This window comes from Macrosteles quadrilineatus, unplaced genomic scaffold (assembly GCF_028750875.1).
Source record: "Macrosteles quadrilineatus isolate MER2022 unplaced genomic scaffold, UCM_ALF_1.0 Scaffold_28__1_contigs__length_1566739, whole genome shotgun sequence".
Taxonomy (NCBI): domain Eukaryota; kingdom Metazoa; phylum Arthropoda; class Insecta; order Hemiptera; family Cicadellidae; genus Macrosteles; species Macrosteles quadrilineatus.
This window is the reverse complement of record NW_026542621.1, coordinates 753756-765496: the sequence shown is the minus strand read 5'-3', so window position 1 is coordinate 765496 and position 11741 is coordinate 753756. Positions and strand designations below refer to the sequence as shown.

The following is an 11741-nucleotide window of genomic DNA, read 5'->3' as shown; positions in this document are numbered from 1 at the left end:
TCGAAAGGTGATACCTTAAAAACTTTGGATTTACGTAGAATCACTTTTGATACCATTATTCACTCAAAAATTTTTATCCAACTTTCGTTCATTGAATATGTTCTTGTATTCTGTGTATTTGGTCTTAAGGGAATTGGTTCAAGTAATGATAATCTCTAATAATATGAATCTTCTTCGTAATGATAATCTCTAATAATATGAATATTCTTCCTATTGTTGTGAAATGACTGCAGAATATGTCTTGATCCTGCCCTTTAAGGGAAAAATTTAACAGCTTGAGGTTGAAAACATCTTTTAATTTAAAGTAAGAAGAAATTCAATGACTATTCCTTTCCCTCGTTATTTAACAGACTATAATCGAACTGTTGTAACATTATCTGAATTTTCTGCAGTGCTCCCCGACACAGTACTGCAAACGTGTTGGCTCCTATGATAGCCCAGGCAAGAGTGGCATCCACGGGCATTCGCAGGTCAAGATCTGCAGTGTTTACGGAGGACTTTCCTCACAGAGGAACTCCTGCTCGTCGTACTATCTGCCAACCGAACTACCAACATCGTGTAATTCCGCAATACCAGGTAACCAACCGTTGTAGCTGATATTTTAGCATTAGTCTTTGGTTATCACAGTTTTAATGGTTGCACACTTGAATGCACTCTAGCAGGATAGAATAATTTTATATCTTCTTTTTCTTTCCTTGGTTCTCAAACTCAAAGTTGACCTTGATCAAATTCATAAAAATCCTCCAACCACTTAAATTAAGCCTGTTCTCTACAAATTTTCACATTTTTCCCCTCAGGTCTTCTCATGTTTGTCTTTCAATTTTTTTACTTTTTACAATTCCCAAATCCATTTTTTTGTTGAACGTTGGAACCCATCCATCCATGGTTCATTTGGATGATTCCAAACAAAGGATTTTTGACAGTGTAAGGTGTTAGCCTGATGTTCAATCTCCTACCTAGAGAGCCAGAACCCCTTCACTCAAATGCAAGGTAGCAAGTGCTAGTTTTGGTTTGCCCCAATTACTTTATTTATCTGGTACTCCTCACACCTTATCCACCAACGTCGAGGTGCCGAGGTACCAGATGTAAGACAAATTTGACACAGAACTAGTTCAATATTCAAACACTAATTAAATTTGTTAGTACATATTGTGATTTAATCCTGGAAAGGTTTGCTCATCCCACTGCTTAAGGATGTTGAGTTCTTGAACAAGCAAGATATTGAACTATGATAACAGTTATTTGATGACCTGTAGAAGGTTATATTTGAAACTAAAGACTAAAATCCAAGCTAAGGTCAAGGTTTAACTTTTTAGATAGTTGTTAATGAACTTACCAGCACTCTCTCAGCTTGTAAATGAAATTTTTAAATTAATTAAAATCATTGTTTGAAAAAAATATTTTTGTGAATACAATGGACAATAAAAATTATTTTACAGGAGCCGCCAATGTCATCATGGGAGCCTCTACTGCCCCAGAACCGCAACTTGGCAGTGATTCCACCCAACGCTCGGCCCCGACCTCACCCCAGACCAGAACCTTTGCCTCCCTCTCCCAATAAGGGCTCCTGGGCTACTCTGCCAGCCTCCACCCCTACAAACACTCTCTTCTTGTCTGGACTCTTCCTGATATTCGCCAGCACTATCAACTGTCTCTTGTGCTTCTACCTACTTGCCAAGGTATGACTGTGTAAACCTACGCTTAGTGATTCAGGATATTTTCAAAAAGAGATATACAGTAGTTCAGCTAGCTTAATTGAAAGTTAGAGTCCAAGGGAATAAACTCACAATCAAAGGTCACCTTTTATTGTGTATCTGGATTGGACCCCTGGATTCTACTATCTCAGGTAAGCTAGCTGAACTCTATCTCTTTCAAACATCTAAAAATTATCATAAGTTAATTTCTGTGGTAATATACATGTGTTTCCTTAAAGCTTGAAAAGCAAGAGTTACCCGTATTTACATCCGATCATAAAATGACCTGAAACAGTAGCTGGTTGAATAAGCAAGCCTGTGTTGCTCAAAATTTAGTTGGGTTGAATTAGATTGTTAACTGGCATGAACAAATATCTAAACAAACTCGGGGACAGAATTGATCGAAGAACTGACTAGAACTGAATAGTTTTTTTTAAGGGAATGTATAAATCAATATTGATGGTCCAGACCTTTGTTCCCAAAATATAACACCGTACTGTATTATAAGTTATCTATCTTTTTAATTATTGGCAAAAATTGCCTCAAGTTTGGTTTATTTTTGATCTTAAGTAAGCAAATGTATATTTTTCAACTATAATATTTAACAAGGTCGGATAGCTATAATTATTGCCTTGAGTGTCAAAATATTGCAGGGTAGGGTACCAATTTTATGCTTTATTTCATGATTTTTGAGATTGGTCAAAGGTCAATGTACAAATTCGCTAAAAAGAAATAAGAGTTTCAGTTAGTTTCTCCAGGTGAGGAATCCCCTAAAAGATATAAAAAAATGTTATGCTTAAGTTTTGAAAAAATATCCATCATAATTCTGTAAGGTAATATTTTGTTCACTCTTGAACCTCATAAAATATCATGTTTGGAAAATAAATATTGGTCCAAACATCCTAAATGGTAAGATTCTGGATAGTTATTTTGATAGTTTTACCACCATAGGCACCAATAATGCATACAGCCTAAATAACAAGACTGTAGTGAAAATATTAAGATACAATTTAAAACTAACTTTTTAGAAAAATTTCAAAACACCCTAATACACTGTTCTAATGACCCGATCTTGCTGGTTAGCAAACTCATTCAAGTGTATCCAGCCCTATACATTCTTGCCAAATTTCAACAAAATCAAACCAAAATTACTCGAGCTTAACTTTCACAGACACAAATGCAAGGTTACCACCTTTATTTTATAGTTATTTAAAAAGTTAAAAAGTGTAGTTATTTAAATTTTAGCCGTTATTTATAGTTATTATTTTATAGAATTTTATAGTGAATTTATGCGGGTTCCGGGTCTAGGTCTTGCCGTGCCACCTACGGTAATAGCTTCTTCCCTGTAGGGAAATTCGCTAAAAAGTAAAAAGTAATTATATTTCAACATACTGCAAATACAAAGCTTGAATGAATCCAGGCCTTGATAGTATTACACCCTTGGAAATGAACTTAATTGATGTCTGGACAGGAGTTGGAAAGTAAAACTTTTAATTAAAGAAAGTTATAGATAAAATACAACAAATACTTTGCCTCAGGTTACATTTTGAAAAGAAAAATAACATTATGCATTTATAAAAATCGTGTACGTGATTCTTGTTATTCTGTTAAAGCTTGGTTTGCAGAAAGGAAGGCACTACTACATCGACCTGGCAGTTATGTCTGGCTTTGCAATGTTGGTGCTCGGCTATGCAGCTGTGCGCACTGGCCGCTGGGACTGGGTCTTCAATCGCAACTATCTTGCAGGTAATCAAATATATTACATCCAAAAATAAGGGAATAATTTTTGTATGATGACAACTTTCTTTTGCGTTGTGATCTTTGAAATTATTTTAATTCTGTATAATTTACTGTATCAAGTCAACAAACGACAAAGAACACTTTGCTGTAGAAGAACATTTTACTTGACAGTTGGATACATGACATACAAATGGAGGTGAGTTGTGACGTTACTTGCTAAGTCATATGAGTTTGCAACTTTTAGAAAATCATTGATTTAAATGATAGTGTAAATACAAGCAAAAAAGCAGTTTTCTGGAGGGGTGTTACAGTCGCATCTGACTGCAAAATTGAATATGAACAAGTAAAAATGTCCATTGCCTAGAGAAAGGTGAAGCAATGCCAGAGATTGTAGAGGTTGCATCAGTTGCCACATGTGGACTATCAGTTCTCATGTTATGTTTGACAGGTTACATGGTGTTGAGCATGCTAGATGTGCTGTTGTGTGGAGTGCTAGGTCTACTAGCCAGTGACTGGAGACCACCAGAGGTTGCATCAGTTGCCATGTGTGGACTATCAGTTTTCATGTAACTGTTTTATGCTTGACAGGTTACATGGTGTTGAGCATGCTAGATGTGCTGTTGTGTGGAGTGCTAGGTCTACTAGCCAGTGACTGGAGACCACCAGAGATGCCAGAGATTGTAGAGGTGGCATCAGGGGCCGTATTTGGACTATCAGCACTTATGTTGCTTCTGGCACTCATACTGTGTGCCTCTTCATGTTGCAAACATCCACCACCAGATAACAGGGTTTCTCACAGTGTCCCTAGCCTTATTGTATAGTGATTTATAAGTGTAGCTTACTATTAAAAAATATAACATGTGCATTTATAGTAGTTTACGTGTGTAAAGATAGTGTTAATGATATGAGTAGGAAATTCAAGGTATGAGCCTTGGCGAGTGCCTTAAAAACTTCTACAAGTATCGTTAACACTATTTACACGAGTTGCGTACACTACTTTAAGCAACGTATAGACGGGGACAGTAGATACGGCAAGTTGCTGGCTGCAAGTACTGTCCATTACGTCACTTGCCGTATGTTTACCTATACACTGGGTAAGTACTGGCGGCAAGTGTCATGGACAAAACTTGCAGCCAGCCCGCAAGATCGTGAGTGAATGGTGTCGATAGTTGAATTAAAATTATGTTAAGAATGTCTGATTGTGATGAAGAATTTTGTAAAAACGTTTAATGAAGCAATTGCTGAATGTGTTGTTGTTGTGTTGTTCTAGCTCTGATAGATCTCCAAAAACTTGATGATGTCATCACAACTCCACTTTATGTTTTTTTTTCTTCTCAACAAGGACACTCTAAAAAACAAATTTTGTACTTTTAACAAACAACTTTGTCACTTCTATAAACACGATCAACTGATCAACTATAATTTCACTTGCCACTCTGCTCTACTGGCGGCAAGGGCATGGCAAGTACTTGCAGCCAGCTACTTTCCGTCTCTACTGTCCCCGTCTATAAGCTGCTTTACCTACGACAGTGTTTTAATCACTAAAAATCACTACTCATAACTTCTAAGAGAGGTTATGTTTTCGTTTATAACCTCTCATTGCCATTGACAGTGATGCAACAAAACATTGTACCAAACAATAAATTGCATCACTCAACAAATAAATCGGCCTGGACAGCTGTTTATTTGAAGTTTGAATCATTACAATTTTAATTCTCTCTCAATCCTTGAACCTAATTGGTTTGTTACCCGAGTTGTTGTGAGTAAAACTATGCTGTTATGAAAGTAAACAATGCTGTTATGGGACACTTTTCAATTCTAAGAACTGAACTGAAACAATTACTTGAAAAAAACGGTTGTAGATAAAAGTATAAATAATATTACTATTGTGTTTTATTCGGTTTATATGGTTCGTAATCTTTTGATATTATGAGAACCTCTGAGGTTGTATGATAACGTTTTGCTTTTCTATGGCGAATAGAAATGGGCAACCCGTGGTTGAGAAAACATTAGTTGTATTGACAACTGTTTAATTGACTAGAGTAGGAAATGTTGGTGGCTCAAACAAGTTGTCTGTTGATAAACTAAACATAGTAACTTAAATTAAACAAGGACTGCTAAGCCGAATTAATTGTTTGATTTTGTAACCTGGAAAATTTGTTAATACTAAAAGCTATTTATGTAAAGCTCCCCTTTTTGTATGCATTGCAATTCCCCCATATACTTTTGATGTAAACTTATATTTAAAGTAAAACAAATTCATAGCAAAGGTTCACTTATAATTATTAATATTTTATTATGAACAAACATATATTTATTTTAATTTTTAAGGTTATGAATATAATTTGTAAATATTTGTAAATAAAAATGAATTATTATTAAATTATACTGTAAAATTTACAGTATTTCACAATGTATATAGTACTTTTAAGTGACATTTGTTTACAGTTTATTTTAGGTTATGTTTCTTCTTTAGTTGAGACCAAAGATTCTATACTTGTCAATTACATGCTACTATCTTTTATTTTAATGTTTTCTTTACATAAACACAAGTACTTTATTAATTTAAAAGTGTAAAATTAAATTATATTAAACTATGCAAATATTTTTTTTTTTTATTCTTACTACAGTAGAACCCCTCATATCTAACCATATGTGATGGTATGTTTTGGTGCAACTCGATCAGCTAATCCAAACTGAACCATACTCGGCTTTTCAGACAAAAATAGGAAGCGTTTTGTTGGATAATTCCATATTGACAATGATCATGTGCAAGGCGTATTATGTGTAAAAAATGAAAAAGGCACAAAGTAAAATGTTTTTAAACAGCATTTTGGTGTGACTGTGATTCAAAGGTAAAATCAATATGCCAGTATGTGAGGTATTTTTTTATCTTGCTTTGAATTACTTTGACCAACATAGCTGAAACTACAGCAGCTATTATGTTTAGGCAGTTTTGGCAAAAAAAAAAATGCTTCTTGAAACCCTTTTAGTTCAGTTTACCAGAAGATTGACTCAATCCCTTAGATGGTTTGCTTTTTACATATTGTTTATTTCTATATATTTATGTCAGAGTAAATTCAAACCTACCTTTTTAAGGCTAAAAAAAATTCTACTGATACTCATTTTTGGATTTTTGATAATGTCCTCTTTATCAGTGTCAACTATAATATGTTTTAACCAAAGCAGTTTATACAATTTTAAGAATAAAAATATAAAATTGCACAAATTCTCACAAAATATAATCTATTACAAAGCTGATTTGTACCAGCAAAAGTAGAAATTGATGGAAAATGTTATAATTTATTGGTTTTCTTTCATTACATACCTACTCAACAGCTACCTCGACATGTTGACTTCTTGGGATATCAAAGCAAATCCACTTGCCTTCGCCGTAAAAGCCATTACTGTAGTCACTTGTGTTTCTGTGTTATATTTTAAATAATTTTTATGTGTGTAATGATGAGTTATATTTGGCTTGTAAGTAAGTATTATTATATTGAATTTTTTCACTATCTTTAGCTCTTCTGATTGTCCTATCATTTTAGGGTTTTGACCATGACGTAATCCTGCATCCTAGTGCTATAACAGTTTGAATTTGTATACACAACCTAAAAACATAATAGGAATATAAATGATTAATACTTTGCTTTAGTAAGTTTTCTGTTACTTTCAGTTTAATATAAAAAAACATAACAAAATATTGGTTTTAAGGAATACAATCAATTGCAAAAGGTAGGGTTTGGTTATATTGTGATCATATTTACTTATAAAATTAGGATTTGATTTAGTCCTCATATATTACCTTAACAATAAATTTTAATTGTCTTAACATATCACTTAGAAACCAAATTAACAAAATAATTAATGAAGCTCTTATTATTTACAACAGTTAGCAAATACTGTAACAATACCATCCCTTTTACAAAATATAAATCTGACTGTTAGGCCTGGCCACATAACAATATCTTCTAAGCTTTGGATACGGAAATCTTCACTTTACAACTCAACACTTGTGGGATTGAGTAATATATCGATTAAATAAATTACATAAATAAATAAGAGTTAAATATAAAACATTAAAAGAATTAATCGCTTAAACTTACAAACATTAAAAGTACCAATACTAAAAAGTGCTCCATATCTCCCATTCTGATATTTAAGTAGTTTGAAAAAGTCTTTGAATAAAAGCTTTTAAGAGAAAACTAAAACAACTCGCCAAACACAATGAAACGATTCCCTTTCATCATGCTTCAATTCATAAAAAAATAGCCTCTTATCCTATAAAAATCTTAAACAATGTAAAAACCTCAGTAAAAAACAATAACATAGCAAACGCAAAGTGGACAAACAGCAAATAAGTTATCATATCAAGACTATAAATAAACATGTTTTCATATCTACGACTAGAGAGGCTAGGCTAGGCTTTCATCTTATGAGAGATTCAATGCAGATCTCTTCATTATGTCGCAACAATCTATAGGAATCAAATGAATAATACAAAACAATTTAACTTCACAAAGGAAAAATATTTTTGAATTGGACTGCTGATGTATGAAATCATGCTTTAAGCAAGAAGGGGCTGAACATCGGTTTGGGGATTAGCAAAAGAGATTTAAAGTGTACTTACTCAAATTAAATACAAAGCCCCCCAAAATATATGTTGCACGAAAAAAACTTAAATAACAAATAGGGGTTGTATAGGATGTAACTACTCAAGTAGCGAGTCTTTGTGTAAAACTTGGTTTGCAATCAAAAATTTTACAACTAATCTCAAGTACTCGCCCACCCCTATTCAATATCTTTATATTCAATATCTCTAAATAATCTGATTTTTGGTTTCATGTTAGGCACCAACCGGAAGAACTATTGCTTATGAGTGTCCATAGGCCTACTTAATTTTAATCCTCATTTGTAAGCAGCATAATTTGAATCCATTTACAAGAGTTTTCAAGGTGACTAATTTATTTAAAATGTATTTGTTTACACTCATATTCCTTCATTGAAAATATTTTTCCTTCATGAAATTCATTGCGATTTGAGAATATAAACAACAAACTTAATATTATATGTGTCAAACAACCTTATATTATAAACAACCGGAATCAGAAGTGATCGACATAGGCTACTAGACTATTACGATATCATCAGTGGTGTTAGCGTTTTTACGCATTTCCTTGCGACGTTCAGCAAGCATTCTTTTCCTGGCCTCGTCTCGAGCCTTACTGAGTGATGACTTAGCAGGGGCAGGTGCCGAGGTGGGGAGAGCTTTGGCTTTGCGCGGCCCCGCCCCACTGGCACCGTTCATAGCTTTCTTTTTGTCTTCAGGAATTTCCTGGAAAGAAAGAAACATATCACTCAATTAATATAGGAAATAGCTTCAATTGCCTAGTCTTTATTTATCTTTTAATCTCAATTGCCTATCAGCACAGACTTCTTTCTTATCTGTAAGTTGATGAAGTTGTATGAAGTAAAATGACCATACCTGTACAGGCCATCCTGCCTTCCTTAAGATGTCGATTTGGTTGAACTCCTCATGTACACTGTTGACCTGAATGCACACCATATCCCAGAATCCAGCCAGGTCTTCACAAGTTGTAGGAAAATCCTCACTCATGTCTTGGATCTGAAAAAGGTAGTTTTTATATTTCCTTTGTTGTAATAGTCTTCAATGGACATGTTTTTTTTCATCTTTTTTTACTTAAATCTTGTCATTTGAGGATTTGCAGATTTTGGTTTCCTTTTTAAATCTTGCTCAATGAATAAAGAAGCGCAATAAAACTGACAAATTCTAAGCACATACAAAGCAAATATAGTATGGTGTGGTGTATTTGATTTTAATTCAAAAGTGATCAGATATGTAACCACATTAGGTAAATATTTAATGATAAATTGATAATAGTTGTACGGACATATACAGTATATATATATAAATATAAAATTTGAACGGATGGTGTTTTTGGCATCTGAAGATATCACAATGAAAAAGCAAATCGGTCCTTGGTCCAGGGCTCACCATGAGACCTACAGTAATAGCTCATTCCCTATATGGTAAGATAGAAAAGCCAAGACGTGGGAGTTTTTAAATTCTACCTTGCTCTGCATTATTATAAGCGTGTACAGGTATCAATTTCAGAGATGACATAAATAAAAAAAAAAAAAAAACACAATTCACAACATAATTTGTGCAGTAAAAATACAGAATAGAAATAGGCTTGCAATATTAACGTGGTTGTCTGTAGCAATAGAGCCAATAGCTGAAATAGTATAATGAATTGTACAATATTGTATGCCATCACAATTGTTTAACCTTGCATTTGACCGGAATATATTAAGATAAGCAAGAAGGTCCAAGTTACAGTACAAGAATGAACTATGCTAATACATTTTAAGTGGCGGCACTAAGATGCAAGTCCAAGCATGGATGCTTTGGTTTCAGAATTTGTCACGCAACCGGCTCGCCAGTCATCGTGTAGACCGATATTGTTCATGAAAAGAACACTTAGCCAATAGTGGTAAGAATATGTTAAAACTTATCTTAGGCGATATGAAAAAAAGAGCACATGTTATAAGATATTTACAATGTTTTTGTGGCAGAGCCCTTTGAATTGAGCAAGTTTCTGATTGGCCAGTAGACGGGCTTTGCCTGCAGCAGCGCGCAGTCTGCCCTCCATATGGTCCGGGACTCCTTGAGATAATTCCACCTCCATCATGGCCGCCAGACGCTCTAACAGCTCCGCCTCATTGGTCACCAGCTGTAACACAACGTTTATAAGTGACTAACACTAATCTTTATATCATTAAAACGCTGTTTTACTAGTTACAATGTGGTCCAGCTTAGCTTGTACGAGAGCTTTCTTGTACCTCCTTTTCAGTTAAATACCTGGATTTAATGATGTAGGCTACACAAAAAGATGGTATCATTTGGGCCAGTTAGGGAAATTATACAGTCGTGATACCTCCTTTCTAATGTCATGATGCTCTTTCTTAAACCAGCTAAGATTATGAGATTTATTTGCATTTGACTTTACACTTCAAACGGGGTAGCCTAACAAATGTCAAAAGATTTTCTGAAAAGAGGTTCTGGAAAATTATTACAGGAGTTACTATTGATAGTGGGCCAATCAATATTAAACATGTTAGAAACAAAGTTCTCGTTATTTTTCTAACTAAAAAACAAGTAATCTTCAAAGTCATCGGATAATTTTTTTTGCGACAATGAGCGACAGCTTGATTTCTAGAACCTGATGATCAGGCAGAGGCATTGTGGGAACGGACACAATTAGAAGTTGTATTAGGTAATTTGTTATGACATTATCGAGGCCAGTTAGGCCTTCTCGTTTACACAGTTGTAGTCAACAGATTGGAGAACATCCAGATATTGGGGTGGTATTGGCTCTTAAAGCTGAATGACAATACTGATGTCACCACATAAAACAATAGGTATATTCATAGTAGACAGAGAGATTGTTAAATGTTTGACCGCATCACCATCTGGGACAGGATAATTACGTCCAGGGTTGAGTAGTTGTCCAAGACAGCCACATTCTCAAAGTGTCTCTCAAAACAAAAACGTTTAACATCGAGTATAGCGTACCTGAGACCCTCACAGACGAAATCCGCCACACTGCTCCTAGTTTGACCAGAGGGACAAAAATATGTTGCGCACAAGTAACTATTAAAATGTGCTAAATATATAGTGTCAGGTCTGTACCAATGCTCATGTGGGGCTATCAATTAATCGTAGAGCAATTTAACTTTGATAGTTGAGTTTTAATATCATTGTAATCAGAAATTACTGACTCCAATTTGTTAATACTACTAATGTTGTCTTCTACCAAACTTTTAACCACATTTTGCATTTTCCAACAAAGATGTTAGAATTGGTACTTGAAAATTAGAATTGGAAGTCAAGTGTTGTTCATTAACTACTGCTTTACTCACGATCGCCTGCAAACATGTATAGCACCTGTTGCACCTTTTTATCTAGCTTCTTAATGAGATCATAATCCTTTACTAAGCCTAAGCACACTTAATGCAATATACACCACAGATACCATCACAGATTAAATATTTATCAGTATCAAGAACTAAATTACTGCAACACTCACAAGATGTAATATCATCTCCGGCACACTGCCCTAAGCAATATGAAAATATAATAAACAGAAGTGATTTTTGCATAAAGTTAGTACATTATTTATTGTGTTATTAAATTTTTGTCTCAATTGAACTTACAGTATGTACTTAACCTACAATAAACAGGATCGTGGTCATAATAGGGTAGTTTCGAAGCACCAAAAACCC

The 11741-nt window shown here is 34.3% G+C and overlaps 2 protein-coding genes across 3 annotated transcripts in view; one reads left to right on the top strand and one right to left on the bottom strand.

Annotated features, from left to right (window-relative positions):
* The first annotated feature begins 266 nt into the window (after positions 1-266).
* On the top strand, positions 267-4310 carry LOC129005653 (uncharacterized). Its single transcript, XM_054434613.1, has 5 exons — positions 267-576; positions 1440-1679; positions 3320-3440; positions 3883-3981; positions 4023-4310. Exons 1-5 carry the CDS (start codon positions 430-432, stop codon positions 4253-4255), a joined length of 840 nt encoding a protein of 279 aa, XP_054290588.1. The 5' UTR covers positions 267-429; the 3' UTR covers positions 4256-4310.
* A 2780-nt stretch (positions 4311-7090) lies between these two features.
* Positions 7091-11741, bottom strand: part of LOC129005631 (uncharacterized) — a 44435-nt gene continuing 39784 nt past the window's right edge. For both annotated transcript variants that reach the window (XM_054434589.1, XM_054434590.1), the window contains exons 10-12: positions 10016-10189; positions 8920-9060; positions 7091-8769 (exon numbers count right to left, since the gene is read on the bottom strand). In XM_054434589.1, coding sequence (XP_054290564.1) covers positions 8563-8769; positions 8920-9060; positions 10016-10189 — 522 coding nt within the window. In that variant the 3' untranslated portion in view covers positions 7091-8562. The remainder of the gene's footprint in view (positions 8770-8919; positions 9061-10015; positions 10190-11741) is intronic.